The 19,252-nt window shown below is 38.7% G+C and overlaps 1 protein-coding gene across 1 annotated transcript; it reads right to left on the bottom strand.

The window, feature by feature from the left end:
• Positions 1–1,042: 1,042 nt before the first annotated feature.
• LOC134818146 (uncharacterized) lies at positions 1,043–2,512 on the bottom strand. Its single transcript, XM_063827579.1, has one exon. The coding sequence runs from the start codon at positions 2,510–2,512 to the stop codon at positions 1,043–1,045; it is 1,470 nt and encodes a 489-aa protein (XP_063683649.1).
• Between the last annotated feature and the right edge of the window lie 16,740 nt (positions 2,513–19,252).

Genomic DNA, 19,252 nt, shown 5'->3' on the forward strand with positions numbered 1-19,252 from the left:
TCTAACTCAATAACTAAGGGCTAAGGGAGAATGTTACGTCCACCTACTTGGCTGAGGTCTAATGGGATCCCTCTGATCCATTGATCAAGCTTATAACTGAACATATATTCTGGATTAAGTTCAGTTTTTTGGATTCAGTCTTGTATTATTATGGACTGCGACATCCCGAGGGTTGTCTACCATCGAGTCCAAATTATTGAGAAGATGTCACACAGAATACATCCTACTGTACTGGGAGATTTTTCGTGCAAAATGAAATTAAAGCACTTCTCCCATCAGTTGATTATATTATGGATGGAGTGTAACCCGTCGAAGCAGTGGGTTGGGAGTCCCCCTGCAATCATTCCATCCGTAAAATGTGTATTGCCATGAGTCGCTACTGCAAGCGAGAGGGCTCTGGTTAGAGCAAATATTTGCATACAACATAAAAACTACAATAACAAATAAACTATTAACAAATCTAGGAGACCTAAAAGCTCGTTTTAGCTTTTGAGTGATGATGTTGAAGGATATGGCAATCAATTCATGTATAATTATATTTGAACTTTTTTTAAACATTTAAATGACAACACAACAAATTTTATAAATTGTAAACATCACACAATTTTAAATGTGTCATTTAGTAATTGTTTATCAATTTAAATTCAAGTTTATATAGTTGTTGAAACAAACTCCCTTCAGAGGTGAAGAACTGCTTACAGTTTTGAGTTTCAAAATTGGATTGGAAAGTTTTAAAAAGAATATGATTTCTAAATGTATTGTAAATGACTTTCATTTTTGGAATGTTTTATAAATCTTTACTCCACTGGAAAGTATGAATAAATTAAAATTTTTAATGTTGGGGAGTGTTATAAAGTTGTTGTACTCTATAAGTGTATATTCACCTACAAGCATAACTGCTTGGCGTGATGAGGTACATCTTTGATTGGTCGAAGGTCTTTCAACAACACAGCATCATCACTTTCATAGTAGTCCCCGGCTTATGACGGGTTCATAGCGGTATTAAACATGTTTTTCTGGGCCCAAACATTCTACGCTCCTACTATGCTATTACTGGTCTCTTGACTAACTCCCAATCATCTGTCCATATGGTATTGTTTCTGGACAAATAGATGGTATACGATGCCCTCAGGCTGATCTCAGCGATCTTCATGCAGGCCTTCTTCTTCTCTTTGTTGTTTACGTTCAGGTGGTTCATAAAGGTTGGGAGGCTATAGTTGTAAATGCCTCGAGCTCCCACTTCTACTGTCTGGAGCTTGCAAGCCCATCCGTTGGCTTCTATCTCTTCTGTCAGCTGCTGATATCTCTTCATCTTTCGCTTCTCTTGATCAGCAAAGTTCTGCTCATTTCCACAAGTCAGCTCCATTAGATAAACCTTCTTTGCTTTATCTGAATAGATCACTACATCAGGTCTTAGTGGTGTAGCTGCAATGTGCTGCGGGAAGTTCCTCTGTCTCTCATCCTCATCAAATATTATCTTCCAGTCGTTGGCATCTGAAAAGAAATATCTTTGGGTCTTATGATGAGTTGGGTCAGCTAAGGTAACCTTCTCGCGCTTATTGCCTGCCTTGTGAAAGACCGACGGTGCCCTCTTCGATTCCTTGGCGATGTCGGAATTAAACTCTTCAATCTGTGATGAAACGGTCTTCATGATTTCACGTAGGACCTGATCATGGCGCCAGTTGAAACGTCCCTGTCTTAGTGCAACCTTGCAGAACGTCAGGATATGATTGAGTGTCCCTTGTTTGCTGCAGAGTTTACAGTTTCCTAAAACGGCTTTATTCCAAAGCTTTAGGTTGCTAGGTGTTGACGCAGTGTCATGAATAGCATTGACATGAAACTTTAACAGTTCCGGACTAAGTTGATAGATCAAGTTATTCCACGTGGTGTCAAATGTCATTGTATTTTCCCATGTGAGAAAGAGGTTTTGCCGCTTTTTGTCAAAAAGTGAACAAATAAGTGTCTCTTCATCAAAGGTCCTCACCATGTTGGTTAGCAGTTTCCTCTCTGATGTGTCCTCATATCTTGTCCCATACCCGAGGCCAGTTGTACCAACTGCAGGTTTTCCAACTAACTCTTGGAAGTAAAGTTGGCGCTGACGGTCTTTCAGCTCTTTGGGATAAGACCACATCTTCTGTGTGTCTGCAATAGCCTTATGGTTAGAGTACACTTTTTTGATGTAGGGGTCACTTGAGTTACAAAGTTGGTGTCCCTTAATAAGTTGGATGACTTTGTACTCAGTGCAGATGTTTTTCAGCTGCAATCCTTTCTGGTCTCTACTCCTGTAGAGGACGGTGGTGGTACAAGGATGCGCAATCCCTAGCCACTTCTTAAGGTATCTGTTACACAGTGCCTCAAGCTCTCTCACAAATGTGATGGGTAGGTTATAAACAGTAAACCCCCATGACATCTTACTAATGATGAGGTGGTTATACACCCACGCCTTCATTGGACCGGTGATTTCATCATTAGACGTTGTTTCCAAAAGGTCCTCTAACTTCTTCTTGATCATGGACCGAATTTTATTCATGATTAATATTTGATAAATTATTACGTTTAAATTTGATGGAGAAATAGTTATTTTTTATGTAGTGCGATGATACTTTGTAAATATTAGTGATGATATTACGTCATAATTTTTACTTTACTTTACTTTACTTTAATGATTTTTCATTTTGAAGGATAAGAAAACGTAATTAAATTGTGATGTACAGCAAAAGCAGCTCAAATATCGTTTTACAAGCCTGTCACGTGTGCGCGTCTCAGAAAATGCTTATTTGCTCACAACTTGTCGAGAAATGATTTTTATGTTATATATGTTGACCGACGACTTAACGATTGTGAGTTATGACGGACTTAACTGTATGGGTCAACTACTAAAACTGCATTGTATACTATCTTAATCATTATACTGGACATGAGATGACGAAGTATCTTGAGCAGCACTTTATACCTCCACTTAGAACTTGATTAGTCACGAACAATAGAATCATTATAAATCAATACAACAAAACATCTTGATCAATAAATGCCTAGCAGCACCAGACAGCAGCCGTGTACCTTTTTCGACTCCACGGAGTCCCTGATGGACTTTTGTTTACTTTTGTTAATAATTTGACCGCAACCTTTCTTTCTCGAAACACAAATCCTACTGTACTTCATTACAGTATTAAGATAATATAAAGCAAATCATGTGAATATATGACTACGAAATAGATCTATAGATTTGTCCATAATATTTAATACCGTATTGATGGTTTTGAATTTTGTATATTGAATTTTAATGTGAAGCGTTTACTCTTCCCCCTCGGCAATTAATTAGAAAGTTAGATTAATGACAATAATTGCCAAATGACGTAGTAGATATAGATGTTCAATGTTGTAGAGTGATTTCAAGAGTAGTGGTCCACAGGGGTCCGAAAAAGCCGTACAGGCACTTGGGTCCTTATCCTTGTCACTAGTCCCAATTGGATTCACTTTACACAAAACATGAACGTTTACAATTTAGACGTACACATTGGCACGATATTTATTAGAAAGCAAACAGTATAAAATAATACGTGCGTGCGCGGCTTGAGCCGCGCCGCATAACAATTTATGCGTTTAGGGGCTGGAGTAGCGTGTTTACAGATTAATGAATTTTGCATTGTAAATATTTAAAGTTGACGATATATTATGATTTAATAGTAAATTTTTCAAAGCTGGCTTTGGACTTAGGTAAAATAATAACGTATTTATTTAAAAGAAAAAACCACGGATAGTTGTAAATTTACATAGTCGTATAACTATAATCAAGTTAATCCTGTTTTCAAGAATGCGCGGCTTTGGCGGCCAGTTATTGACTTGTACATAAAATTGAATTTTAAATAGAAATGTGAATGTATTAAAATTTAAAACTTTCAAAACGGAGGCTTATAAATATTATTATACTATGATTGTAAAATAAAGGATAAAATTTTAAATTTGTTTCACTAAAATTTGTTTCACTATACTATGTATGTAATAGGTCTGATTCGAAATTAGCGTACAAAATACAATGATATAGTTTACGTTTACAATCCCACCGCTTACTCATAAAACAAAAACGTATAAGCATGTAGGAAAACGTTGTCATACGTTGTATGACCCGCCACACACGACACAGGAGGAGCAAAGTGCAAAGAAACTGTCACTAACTGCTACAAACTGCCACAAACTGCCACAAACTGCCACTAACTGCCACAAACTGCCACTAACTGTTACAAACTGCCACTAACTGCTACAAACTGCCACTAACTGCCACTGGCACTAACTGCCACTAACTGCTACAATCGCGCCCACGCACTGCGCGCGCAGTTTGCAGCAGTTAGTGGCAGTTTGTAGCAGTTAGTGGCAGTTTGTAGCAGTTAGTGGCAGTTTGTGGCAGTTAGTGGCAGTTTTCTGCAGTTGCGCCGAGCCTTTTAGCAATTTGTCTTTGGCGCCTTACAGTTACATGCCACATGACTTATTGACATTGTATAATTGGTCTAAAAACAATTTTGTATTATTAGAAAAATATATGAATTTGGGACAAAATAATTTACTATCGAAGGAAACAAATATTAACTTTTTGACAAGAAAAGCGATTACCAACTAGTACTACAGTTACACAAACACTGCATGGCAATACGATTACAAATTGTTTAAATGTTAAATCCGGGTATCGCTATTAGTATTGTGCTATTGTGCCAAAATTACAATATTATATGGTCAATCGTAATCATTTGCAATTTGGAAGACTCCTCTGCTGATATGTAAACGACTCCTTATACTAACTTGATTGTAGCAAACCGCGTGATGTTTATTGATCATCAGTTCGATAGGACGGTAGTTATGAGAAAAGCTACAAAACTACAATTTCCATTACCAAAGTTTTAGAACTAAACGCTTGATTGAGGGTTCAGAACTTTATTTGAATAACAGGGCCTCCCACGGATTGAACAGTTTTGTGCGGAGAAAGAAGTGAAGAGAGTACGAAGCCAAAGAGTTCTCCGACAATTATTCCAGCCAGCCTCGCCGCAGCAACGCCAACAGCAAGCAGGGACTTATCCATGCAACATATATAACTATAAGTATATACAACGCTGACCCAGAATGGACATGCCACGGTACCACTATAATATTTGCTTCGATTCTCCGTGATACTGATAGCACTAGCAGTAGCAGAATTTGCTGCTTGTAATTCCTGGGCGTTGCTGAACCTGTCATTCCGCCCTATCTGCTATAGACATATTTTTAATCGCCATAATATGTTCAATGTTAAATCAATGTGTTTAACTTAATAAATGCAAAAGCCTGAGCGAGGTTACCCAGGTAAATTAATCTTTGCAAGTTGAATTTGCGTTTCTGAAACTACTCTCTGCACTGGTAATTGTATTTAAAAGGGAACACAAAATGATGTACGTGACCAAAATTATTCCCCGCGCGACGCGATAAGATTCTCTTTCGGCATTCAGTTTCAGTTAATTCTGGGTAATTCGCGCGTAAAATCATATTGGCACGTGTGCGTTCCATGTTCTCAGAATTAGGCAACGGTAAGTTTATAATCTTTAACTTTAACTGTTTGGAAACAGGTGTTGTTATTTTATGCTGGGAATCCCAAAAAGTGCTTGATCGGCCAGTTCATCATTGTGTCTCGCTAAATACTTGGCTAGTTTCATTATGCTTCGACTAATCATCACTGTTGGCTTGGGGATGGTATTCAACTGTTGAGGGCCTACTGTAACAGCCATTAATACGCTTATAGTTTTCAGACAGCTACTAACCGATATCCAATGGGTCTCAGCCATAGAACAATACAGGCTCAATTCGGTGGCTCGGAAAAGTATAATCTATAATATTGAAAGGTTCATGCGCAAATTTACCTAGTTTAGCCGTCATTGATTAGGTACAGACCGACGGAATTGCTCATCAGCAGATCTTGCGCTTCCGCTGCTGTATCGGACGTCTGTGATCAAAGCAGTAAAGTCGACCTCCCATAAATTGACAACAGGATGTCCCCTGATTCTCCTAGGTTTCTGGATAGAAGTCGACTATTTATGCTCAATTCTCGAGCCGATAATAGTCTTGCTTAGATTTTCAGACAATAGTCTTAAGATTCCTGTTGGTTTCATCGGTGTAATTTATTACAAATATTATCTGTTCACCTTAAAGTTAGCAAATTTTGCTTTTCGCAATTGAAACTATAAAAGCGATATGATTAGTCTTGCCAACAAAAGGTGGCTCGAGCTCCATTCCCCCCTACATAAACATTCAGTAGGGTTTTGTGTTCACCCGGCTTATATATCAGGGATATGATAAACACACGAATCAGGATCTCTGGAAGGAGTTTCTAGATGTCATGGACACGTGGTGTGACGGCGCAACAAAGAAGAAGATACTTTAATTTCGCAGTACACGTTCTACCGAGAGAAAAGAGGCTTATTCTCTACTGACGCTGCCTCAAGTTTTAGCCAAGATTCTGACGGTCCAGTCTCTTGGTGGAGCAACTTCGGTTGAGAGGTACCCGAACTACAGAGTTTTTCAATGAAAGCGCTGTCGCAATCGACATCAGCCTCACCCTGTGAGACGAATTGGAGCTTGTACGACTGGGTGATAAACAAAAAAAGAAACCGCCTCACAGTTAACAAGCAGCGAGACCTTATTAATATTATTATTTATGTTATTATATTTATGTTATTTTACCAAAACCCATAATCATGGGTAGAGTGGACCGCTGCCAGTGTCTCTCTTTCCCAAACAAAAGGAAATGATATTAATTTGATTGACCGTTCTCAAATGCAAAATGATACCGAGAATGAAATCGGTCGCTCGCTTTTCCCATTCATTCACGGCTTACGAATTGTATAAATAAGTTTCGATTGATTACATCAATCAGATGCTGTAAAAAATCTCTTTGGGTTGCGTTCGGGTCGATACCTAGTATTTCGGGGTAAGGCATAGATGCGGAGTTCGTTGATTTTTGGCGTAGAGTTCGTGGAGTTCGTTCAAAATTTGGAGTTCGTTAGAGTTCGTTGGAGTTCGTTAGTCAATTTTTCAAAAAAAAACATGGAAAATGTTTTTTAAAAAAAGTAATCAGCTCAGGATTTCTCGCATGATCTCAGATATTTATTGGGGTAAAAATAAAGAATAAAACTATAATATTTTTGTATAAATAAATAAATAACGAGCAATACAGAATGTTAAATTTTACTAACTTTCAGCAGACATAACATCGGAAATATACTTCAACAGACTTGTTGAAGCATGTTTATGGGAACAGCGAACTTCCTGTTTTGACTTACAATAACGTAGATTTCCATGAACAGTCCTTGTACTGTGAAATGTACAGTGTACACGCGACGCGTGGTAGAAGTTTCGAGTACCAATATATTTAGTTGTTTTACAATCGTATTTTTTTTTTTTTTTTTTTTTTAAGAGAGGCTGGGCCAAGATAGCCCACGAGAGGATAGCATTGAGATGCTCTGCCTACCTCTGGGTTGTGGCAACCTTGGGGAAGGTTGCCGGTGAAATCAGAGTGATTGGTGGAGGATGGTGTAAGATGATATATGAGTCAAAATGATACGCTTAAATGCCAGCTGGGTTTGGAAAAGTAAAACGAGACGAGACAGCATATGAGCTAATACTTTAAGTCACCCCGGTCTGATCCAGCTCTTCCGGCACAATTAAGCGTTTGGTGCGGTTTGCGAAATTGACAATTGTGGTGATGTGTTGGTTGTCGAATATGTCATTGACAGAGAGGTAGTAGTCCTGGAAATATTGACCTCTAATTTGGGCAATAGCTGGACACTGTCCAAGGAAGTGTGAGACAGTTTCCTCTCCATCGCCGCACATAGAAGCTTATGGCAGCCTCACTCTTGAAACTATCGCTTTCAGGAAGGGAACTATCAAAAATCATACCACTATCAACAAACAATTCATGGCAGACCTCATTATCCCACCTAGAGCAACGAGAGACCTAACAACACCAACCATGATGCTGGGACGGCACTTCACCGTCACAACTCCTGGAGCCGATACCATAGGGCCTGTCGTGATATCATGGATCGCTTAGGTTCCACCAGGATCTGGTAGTCCTCATAATTCTGCGGCCTCTATGTGTCGTCATCTCGCACAACTCCGAAAAACCGTTGTGAGTTTGGCATGTGAAAATTTGCAGCCTTCCAGACATCGATTGGGTTAACGAGTTGCCGTACGTCACCTCAAGATCGGGTGACAGGGGGCTGAACAGGCCAGAACCCAATTGATTGGGTCTGAGGTCACGTGATTATGAGCCTGAGGTCACGTGACTATGACGTCATCAGAGCTCGTTCTCCGTTTCCCGCTCTTTGGACCAGGTGAGCTTGCATGCTTGTGAAAGTGGGTGTAAGTACAGCTGTACTGTAGTTACATCCAATTACCCCTAATAGAACGAAGATTTATTTTCTGACAGAAAGCTAGAAATTTACCAAAATATCGACTTTGTTCAAAATTTATTTTGATGACCACTCCTGACCTAAAATTGCACGAGAAATCGATTAAACTTGGTTTCAGAACTCAACAATGCTTCCTTATGCCTTAAAATCCATTTTTATCGATACAATAAACATTTTGATCCTGTGGATTAATTAGTAACAGGTAACAAATGCACAGAAAAAACCATCGCACTTACATTGCATTCTTAACGGGTCTATTTCGAGTGACCAATAATCGTCGTGATGATATTTATACGTCATGCGTTCCTGATCATCATCAGCAATCAAGAGACAGGAGCGGCGATTGCTTTAAATCAACGGTTTACGTTAATTTTGTGAATTCGACCCCTGTTTTAACGGTTATTACACTTTGTAATTGAATGTATTGATGATAGCTTTACAAATAAGAGGACCAGTAAATAAAATTGCCACAAGTGTTTCTCTCACTCACTTTCGATAAGACACAATGAAAATTCTTACTTAACCATGAGATTCGGAATTTTTCAACCGTTGAAGAATATCGGAATTTTATAAAATGTAAGTTCAATTTTTACAAAAAATCAACGAATCGTATGAAATTCCATCAGCAGTTAGTTCTTCTGCTTTTTCGTTTCCTGTCTGTGCTCTGCGACAGCAATTTGTTGCCCAGACTTCCTATCCTCCCCTACCACTTTCTTACCACAGGTTGACATAAGAGCCACTTGCCTCTCAACGGCTTGATTGTTGTTGACAAATGCCGTTTTGAGAGGCATTCTTATATAGGAGATGATAGCGGCTCTCGTCAGACCACGTAGCAAGGGAGGTAGGGTTACCCGAGCATACTCCTTCTTTGCTGAGGATAATTGTGTTATTTTGTATTTAAATCATGTACTGAGACTGAAGCAACTATAACTTAACTCGAACACATTAGTACGAGTATAATATGTTGAATAAATGATTGATTAAGCTCGTTAACATATGATATAAATTATGCAAAAAAGGTATCTTTGAAAATAATTATTATTACCAACTCCCGTTTTAAACCACCATCCACAAGAATCCTCCTTATAGATGGGGAGCTCGGTGAACTTCCTTGCGGTCATGTTCAAATCTGGCTTGTAAAAAACCCTCACACGTCGGGAGGGTGGCACCTTCTCCTCCCAGTCAAGGATTTTCAGACAATCGGCCACACCCTCCCTCCGCACATCTTGTTCATCATCGGCTGAAATTCATCATTCAATCAAATTTAAAAGATTTCGAATAATATGAATAATATGCTTATTGTTCTAAATTTCATAGCTGCACGATTCTCAAATACATAAACTGATAAAGTGCTACGTAGGACACAAAATGGAAATCTGATGTATATAATTATACAATATTATATATGTTTTTGTATATTATCATATATAAGTTTCATGAATATTTTAAAGAGTACCGGTGTTTTTTATAAAACACCATTTAAAGGCTGTACTATGGTGTTAAATAAATACCTAGTTTAGCCAGAATGACCGATTCAGGGTGCCCGAAATAGCTGTTATGACTGATCCGGGCATAAACAACTTCACGCTCCTTCCGGGTCAGTTGTATCTCGGTGGCGTATTGCAGGTGTTTGAACAGGTGCACAGCACCATGCTCCAAACCAGGTTGATTTAAAGCAATCGCCGCTCCTGTCTCTTGATTGCTGATGATGATCAGGAACGCATGACGTATAAATATCATCACGACGATTATTGGTCACTCGAAATAGACCCGTTAAGAATGCAATGTAAGTGCGATGGTTTTTTCTGTGCATTTGTTACCTGTTACTAATTAATCCACAGGATCAAAATGTTTATTGTATCGATAAAAATGGATTTTAAGGCATAAGGAAGCATTGTTGAGTTCTGAAACCAAGTTTAATCGATTTCTCGTGCAATTTTAGGTCAGGAGTGGTCATCAAAATAAATTTTGAACAAAGTCGATATTTTGGTAAATTTCTAGCTTTCTGTCAGAAAATAAATCTTCGTTCTATTAGGGGTAATTGGATGTAACTACAGTACAGCTGTACTTACACCCACTTTCACAAGCATGCAAGCTCACCTGGTCCAAAGAGCGGGAAACGGAGAACGAGCTCTGATGACGTCATAGTCACGTGACCTCAGGCTCATAATCACGTGACCTCAGACCCAATCAATTGGGTTCTGGCCTGTTCAGCCCCCTGTCACCCGATCTTGAGGTGACGTACGGCAACTCGTTAACCCAATCGATGTCTGGAAGGCTGCAAATTTTCACATGCCAAACTCACAACGGTTTTTCGGAGTTGTGCGAGATGACGACACATAGAGGCCGCAGAATTATGAGGACTACCAGATCCTGGTGGAACCTAAGCGATCCATGATATCACGACAGGCCCTACCGATACCACTGAATATAGAAATTCACTTAAAAACACCATCGACAACATTACCAGTGAAACGATCACCTGCTACACTGACGGGTCACTCACAGACTCAGGATGCGGGGTTGGCTATATCATCACAACTGACAACAATAACACCACCCTTGAAGAAAGATCATTCAAGCTCCCTGATTATTGCACTGTTTACCAAACAGAGCTTACCGCCATCATTGAAGCTTGCAAATATCTTTCTACCTATACCAACACACATATCATCATATGGTCTGACAGTCTCTCATCTATACAAGCTATCTCTGCGCTTTCAACGCGAAGTAGAACTACAAGAGACTGTTACGACTCTCTTAATGCACTCGGATCCAACAACACGCTAGAGATACGATGGATTGCAGCACACATCGGATTGTGGGGGAACGAAAAAGCAGATGAGCTGGCCAAGCTTGGTACAACCAGTGAATCCACTTTGAAGTGTCCAATTCCACAATCCTACATCAAGCGTCAAATCGACAACAAAGTCAACAGACTGAATCAGGAAACTTGGTTAACTGACGGTCCCAGACACACCAAACTGACACTCGGCCACAAGCATGCCAAAATCATCAAAAACCTCAACACTACACTCAGCAAAAACAGACAAGATTACAGAACTGCAGTTCACCTCATCACGGGTCACTGCGGCTTAAACAAACACCTTCACACCATTTGCAAATCAAACACCAGTGCTTGTCCTATGTGCGGCGATGGAGAGGAAACTGTCTCACACTTCCTTGGACAGTGTCCAGCTATTGCCCAAATTAGAGGTCAATATTTCCAGGACTACTACCTCTCTGTCAATGACATATTCGACAACCAACACATCACCACAATTGTCAATTTCGCAAACCGCACCAAACGCTTAATTGTGCCGGAAGAGCTGGATCAGACCGGGGTGACTTAAAGTATTAGCTCATATGCTGTCTCGTCTCGTTTTACTTTTCCAAACCCAGCTGGCATTTAAGCGTATCATTTTGACTCATATATCATCTTACACCATCCTCCACCAATCACTCTGATTTCACCGGCAACCTTCCCCAAGGTTGCCACAACCCAGAGGTAGGCAGAGCATCTCAATGCTATCCTCTCGTGGGCTATCTTGGCCCAGCCTCTCTTAAAAAAAAAAAAAAAAAAAATACGATTGTAAAACAACTAAATATATTGGTACTCGAAACTTCTACCACGCGTCGCGTGTACACTGTACATTTCACAGTACAAGGACTGTTCATGGAAATCTACGTTATTGTAAGTCAAAACAGGAAGTTCGCTGTTCCCATAAACATGCTTCAACAAGTCTGTTGAAGTATATTTCCGATGTTATGTCTGCTGAAAGTTAGTAAAATTTAACATTCTGTATTGCTCGTTATTTATTTATTTATACAAAAATATTATAGTTTTATTCTTTATCTTTACCCCAAATCCAATAAATATCTGAGATCATGCGAGAAATCCTGAGCTGATTACTTTTTTAAAAAAACATTTTCCATGTTTTTTTTTGAAAAATTGACTAACGAACTCCAACGAACTCTAACGAACTCCAAATTTTGAACGAACTCCACGAACTCTACGCCAAAAATCAACGAACTCCGCATCTATGATGTTGCGAACGTTAAAATCTTTTAGCGAACGCGTTCACAAACTATTTTTAGTGGTCTGTACCTAATTAATGACGGCTAAACTAGGTAAATTTGCGCATGAACCTATCAATATAGGGACTGATGAAATCAAGGCAGTTAGTGGCACGAAAGGATTAGTGATTTCATAAATCAGTAGTCAATGACTAGACAGGGTTATTGAAAATTACAAAGAATAAAATGGCGTCTGGACTTGGGACCAGCTCATAGCACAGTTCATTAATGCAGTCTGAAAACCATTCTGCTAGCTAAAAGTAAAAAATGATTTTGTTAGGTAAAACGTACTGAAAATTAAAATTAAGATTAAAAATTGAAAACGAACTGAACTAAAAAAAAGAATGACACGTCATGCTAAAATACATATTCCGAAGTAAAATTAATCCCAAATTTTCCCCAAATGTTAAAATACTTGTCGACAAAGATTTCAAACCGTTTGCGCAAGGTGCAGCAATATTAAAACTTTGTCGTGCAAGTTTACGAACTAAATTTTTACAATCCAAAATAAAACTGTTATAAGAACTATTAATACGAGCTAAACGAACTAACTGACTAATAAATTTACCATAATACTGGCTTTTGGGATTATTCCCATCTAATAGGGATAATTAATGACATCAAAATTATAATCGTTCCTCTTGTCGTAAAGTTTTAAAAAAAATTTTCCCTTATAAATATTGATAGTGATAGTAAGACTAATATCTAAAAAGTCAGTTTCACGAACTGAAGTATTATTTTTATTCATAATCATCTCTGGAGGATATATTTCACTTAAAACTCGTTCTAATAGACCAAAATCATATAATTATATAAGACCATACCATGAAGATTATACTTTTCCGAGCCACCGTTGAGCCTATATTGTTCTAAATCTATGGCTGAGACCCATTGGATATCGGTTAGTTGCTGTTTGATAACTATAAGCGTATCAATGGTTGTTACAGTAGGTCCTCAACAGTTGAATACCATCCCCAAGCCAACAGTGATGATTAGTCGAAGCATAATGAAACTAGCCAAGTATTTAGCGAGACAAATGATGAACTGGCCGATCAAGCACTTTTTGGGATTCCCAGCATAAAATAACAACACCTGTTTCCAAACAGTTAAAGTTAAAGATTATAAACTTACCGTTGCCTAATTCTGAGAACATGGAACGCACACGTGCCAATATGATTTTACGCGCGAATTACCCAGAATTAACTGAAACTGAATGCTGAAAGAGAATCTTATCAGTTATCGGCTATCGCGTCGCGCGGGGAATAATTTTGGTCACGTTCATCATTTTGTGTTCCCTTTTAAATACAATTACCAGTGCAGAGAGTGGTTTCAGAAACGCAAATTCAACTTGCAAAGATCAATTTACCTGGGTACGGTACCTCGCTCAGGCTTTTGCATTTATTAAGTTAAACACATTGATTTAACATTGAACATATTATGGCGATTAAAAATATGTCTATAGCAGATAGGGCGGAATGACAGGTTTAGCAACGCCCAGGAATTATAAGCAGCAAATTCTGCTACTGCTAGTGCTATCACGGAGAATCAAAGCAAATATTATAGTGGTACCGTGGCATGTCCATTCTTGGTCAGCGTTGTATAGGTTGCATGGATTAGGATAAGTTCCTGCTTGCTGTTGGCGTTGCTGCGGTGAGGCTGGCTGGAACAATTGTCGGAGAACTCTTTGGCTTCGTTCTCTCTTCACTTCTTTCTCCGCACAAAACTGTTTAATCCGTGGGAGGCCCTGTTTTAACGTTCCTTATGTTCCAAGCGTTAAAATCTTTTAGCGAACGCGTTCACAAACTATTTTTAGTGAACGTTCCGTACGAATTCACTACAAGTACAACTAAGCTATAAGGGCAAAATCATCGATTAGAGGCTTTTATCTTAAAGAGTGAACCGGAACGTGAAACAGATCCTATTGCACGGTGGAGAACCAAACTAGCAACTTTTCTATTATGAATACGTTCAGTAGGTGAAATTTATTGTTATTAATTTTTACCTGTCAGATACGTAAAATAACAAAGTAATCTCTCCGTTAGGCGTTCGGGTAGGAGAAATAAGCAAGCTGATAAGAGACAATAAAATTACAAACGTATGCAATTAGTGTGTGGCGTGAGGTATATTTACTTTAATTTTTAGTGCCGACTTTAGCTTCAATGATATCACCGCGCACCGTTAACATACTCATAGTCTGGACAGCACCCTTCTAAATCCGAAAAGTGTCATACTTGTAGTAAATATTTGGTAGAATTCGGTCCAGGACAAGCTATTAAATTTTTTGCTGCGCTCCGGTCTATCACAGCAGTTTTCCTAATACCGTAGAGAAGTTTTTTTTATTAACAAATAAAACTCGATTACTAGACTCCTAGCCTGATACGAACTAAATTAAAAATCGCTCATAATGAACTTATCATCTTATCATAATGCATAAATAAAAATAAATGCTGTTAGCTGTGAGCTTTTGCTGGTCCCATGAATATAATTCAATGGATATGATATAATATAAATATTCATATACTTGCACATTTACGAGTCTTCTGAATCTATTATATTACATAATACACGACTTCTCATTTCATAATTCATATCAAACATTTATATACTCATGCAGCGAGAACAAAATATTTAGTGTCGAAACTAACACAAGCAGTCATATTGCCGTGTTGTAAAACGGCCGACCGTTTACTACAAGTTAAGTCAAGTCAAATCAAATCAAAACATAGTTTTAAAAAACGTATACGCTATCTGCAACATTTGACATCTATAAAAAAGCACAACGTGCACAGTCTGGTTTAGTCAACAATGTTACCTGGGAACCTCAGGCCATCATGTTCATTAATGAATAGAGATTCGGCGGAATGACAGGCTGAGCGCTGCCCTATAATCAACAATGCAGCTCTAAACGCTGCGGACTTGCTATTATAAAAATTGATGAGCGCTCGATTTGAAATCCCGACGCGCATAAAAACTGCCACTAACTGCTACTAACTGCCACTAACTGCCACTAACTGCCACTAACTGCTGCTGTCGCGCGCAAATGCGTGGGCGCGATTGTAGCAGTTAGTGGCAGTTAGTGGCAGTTTGTGGCAGTTTGTAGCAGTTAGTGGCAGTTTGTGGCAGTTAGTGGCAGTTTGTGGCAGTTAGTGGCAGTTTGTGGCAGTTAGTGGCAGTTTGTAGCAGTTAGTGACAGTTTCTTTGCACTTAGCTCCTCCTGTGACGAGTGGGCAACTCCCCCTGTATCGTAAAAACTTTATTATTTGCTACACGTTGTATACCTCTCGTGCACGCAAAGCGGGCTAATATTAAATACTAGTGGACTCTATGCAGCTCTCCCAGCACCCCTAATTTTACTGATCTGGAGGTCACATTTTATTGAGCCAGTACAGGCTAATATTAAATACTAGTGGACTCTATGCAGCTCTCCCAGCGCCCCTAATTTTACTGATCTGGAGGTCACATTTTATTGAGCCAGTACAGGCTAATTTTAAATACTAGTGGACTCTATGCAGCTCTCCCAGCACCCCTAATTTTACTGATGTGGAGGTCACATTTTATTGAGCCAGTACAGGCTAATATTAAATACTAGTGGACTCTATGCAGCTCTCCCAGCACCCCTAATTTTACTGATCTGGAGGTCACATTTTATTGAGCCAGTACAGGCTAATATTAAATACTAGTGGACTCTGTGCAGCTCTCCCAGCACCCCTAATTTTACTGATCTGGAGGTCACATTTTATTGAGCCAGTACAGGCTAATATTAAATACTAGTGGACTCTATGCAGCTCTCCCAGCGCCCCTAATTTTACTGATCTGGAGGTCACATTTTATTGAGCCAGTACAGGCTAATATTAAATACTAGTGGACTCTATGCAGCTCTCCCAGCACCCCTAATTTTACTGATCTGGAGGTCACATTTTATTGAGCCAGTACAGGCTAATATTAAATACTAGTGGACTCTATGCAGCTCTCCCAGCACCCCTAATTTTACTGATCTGGAGGTCACATTTTATTGAGCCAGTACAGGCTAATATTAAATACTAGTGGACTCTATGCAGCTCTCCCAGCGCCCCTAATTTTACTGATCTGGAGGTCACATTTTATTGAGCCAGTACAGGCTAATATTAAATACTAGTGGACTCTATGCAGCTCTCCCAGCGCCCCTAATTTTACTGATCTGGAGGTCACATTTTATTGAGCCAGTACAGGCTAATATTAAATACTAGTGGACTCTATGCAGCTCTCCCAGCACCCCTAATTTTACTGATCTGGAGGTCACATTTTATTGAGCCAGTACAGGCTAATATTAAATACTAGTGGACTCTATGCAGCTCTCCCAGCGCCCCTAATTTTACTGATCTGGAGGTCACATTTTATTGAGCCAGTACAGGCTAATATTAAATACTAGTGGACTCTATGCAGCTCTCCCAGCACCCCTAATTTTACTGATCTGGAGGTCACATTTTATTGAGCCAGTACAGGCTAATATTAAATACTAGTGGACTCTATGCAGCTCTCCCAGCGCCCCTAATTTTACTGATCTGGAGGTCACATTTTATTGAGCCAGTACAGGCTAATATTAAATACTAGTGGACTCTATGCAGCTCTCCCAGCGCCCCTAATTTTACTGATCTGGAGGTCACATTTTATTGAGCCAGTACAGGCTAATATTAAATACTAGTGGGCTCTATGCAGCTCTCCCAGCACCCCTAATTTTACTGATCTGGAGGTCACATTTTATTGAGCCTATGCAGTATATGCAATTCTGTTTTAGACAGTCAATTTATTTAAAAAAGGTCTCACCCTCTAAAAAACTTCCGTTGGAAATGTTTCTATTAATTTCACATTGGAAAACTTTTCATTGTGTTTGACCTCAACTTAGATGTATTTGTTTTTTTTACTATTTTTAGCAACTCCAATTCTCTTTTGTAGAGCTGATTCTTGTTATATAGAAGTACACTCGATACAGTTATCTTATCCCAGTGACATAAATTTAAAAAGGGACTAGGAATCCAGTCTGGAAAGAAAAAACGGCTACCATATATTTTTAAAACGACTACCATAAATTTTTCGGCCGCTCCGCGGCCGGATAACGATTTCATTTTACTTTGCTAGTTATATTACAGAGGTTTAGTTATTCATTAGTATAGTTATTAATTCATTAGTATAGTTATTCATAATTGCCAAAAGATTGTGAAAAAATTCCTTTCCGGGTCTCGAACTCGCGATCTGCTAATGTAGTACCGACGGTTTAACCGACTAGGCTACGATTCCATGTACGCTTTTGTAATATTTACATATAGATCTTCGCGCGTTCCTGCAACTACCATACTACCATACTACCAAACAGTCCATACTACCATACTGGTAGTAGGAAAATCTTGGATCCTGACAGGAATATCTTGGATTATTTGGTAACGCGCAAGTTAAGCGCAAGAACTAGGAATCTGCTGGGAATCTGGCATTTGCGCTTGATTCGAACATCTTCTCGGATAAATATAGAATTAAAGTACAGTGCGCGGCGTTACAGTGTGTAACAACCGAGAGCGACTATTTTAAAGTTGATTTAATAATTTTGTTGACAAAAATTAGTCGGCGTGGCTATGGAAATTAATATGGCTAGGAATTAGATTCTTAGATTCCTCACTTTATGTCACTGGGTATCTTATATAATATGAAAATATATTGAACAGCCAAACTACTGGTATATCTTTATATTGGGAAGAAAAATAATACAAGTTCTAGTATTCTTTTAAAAATAGCCGTTCATAACATTTACTTCATTTTAGGTATGTGTGTGTGAAACATCAGAACTGAATAATGGACCAGAGAATTCAGAGATCTTTGGTTACCTGTTTCCGGTTTCGTCGGTTCACACTTCACATTGCTGCGTTCCTGACCTAGCTTCGCCTGCATCAGTAGATCATATTATAATATGCATTATAGACTATAGTTATACAGCTTGAATTTGAAAGAGCTACATGGTTGTTGTTTCGAGTGCTTTTTCATCTGCTGTGATGAATTGGCAGACAGCATCAACGGTTACCAACATAATAGGTGCATTGCAAGTTGTGCAATGCTGAATGCATACGTTTCGTCAGTGACTTCCTTCTGCCTCATTGATGCGAAACTGATAATAAACATGCAAGAGAATACAGCTATAGTTACTCTGGACTGCCATGATAGAAACATTGAAACAAATATTGACTGGCTTTAGGTATGTGAGACGTAAGTATTGAAACCTCAAATTGTTATGATCAGGTTCAACATACTTGCTATGATCCTTTATATAATATCAATATATTATATAAAATATAATATATTACATTGTATATTAATCTTGATATAAAATCTTCGCTTTTTGATGATTGTAAGATGTTCTGTTTCGTTGTAACCTTGTCCCCTACATAATTATACTAGAAAACCCGTGGTCACAGGGAGGAAGCTAATACTATTCTTTGGTAGTCAGTTTCTATCGCATCAAAAAAATATTCATCACAACCGAAGATACAGCCAATTAAAATATAGCTCGCACTTAACACCACGTAATAACAAAAACCGATCAAAATGCCTCTCTCAAATCCTTGCACGTGCACGTGGGAACAACAATCTTCGTTACCATGGTTACTATGCAACTTCCTATTTCTCATCTAATTTGCACGTGGGCGGTCGTACAGACAGAAACAATTCTCTGAACTATAGTAGAGATAATAGTACATCATTACTTCCATTTTTCAGGTTTT

The sequence above is a fragment of the Bolinopsis microptera genome, chromosome 7 (genome assembly GCF_026151205.1).
Source record: "Bolinopsis microptera isolate Bmic1 chromosome 7, MBARI_Bmic_1.0, whole genome shotgun sequence".
In the NCBI taxonomy this organism is placed as follows: Eukaryota; Metazoa; Ctenophora; class Tentaculata; order Lobata; family Bolinopsidae; genus Bolinopsis; species Bolinopsis microptera.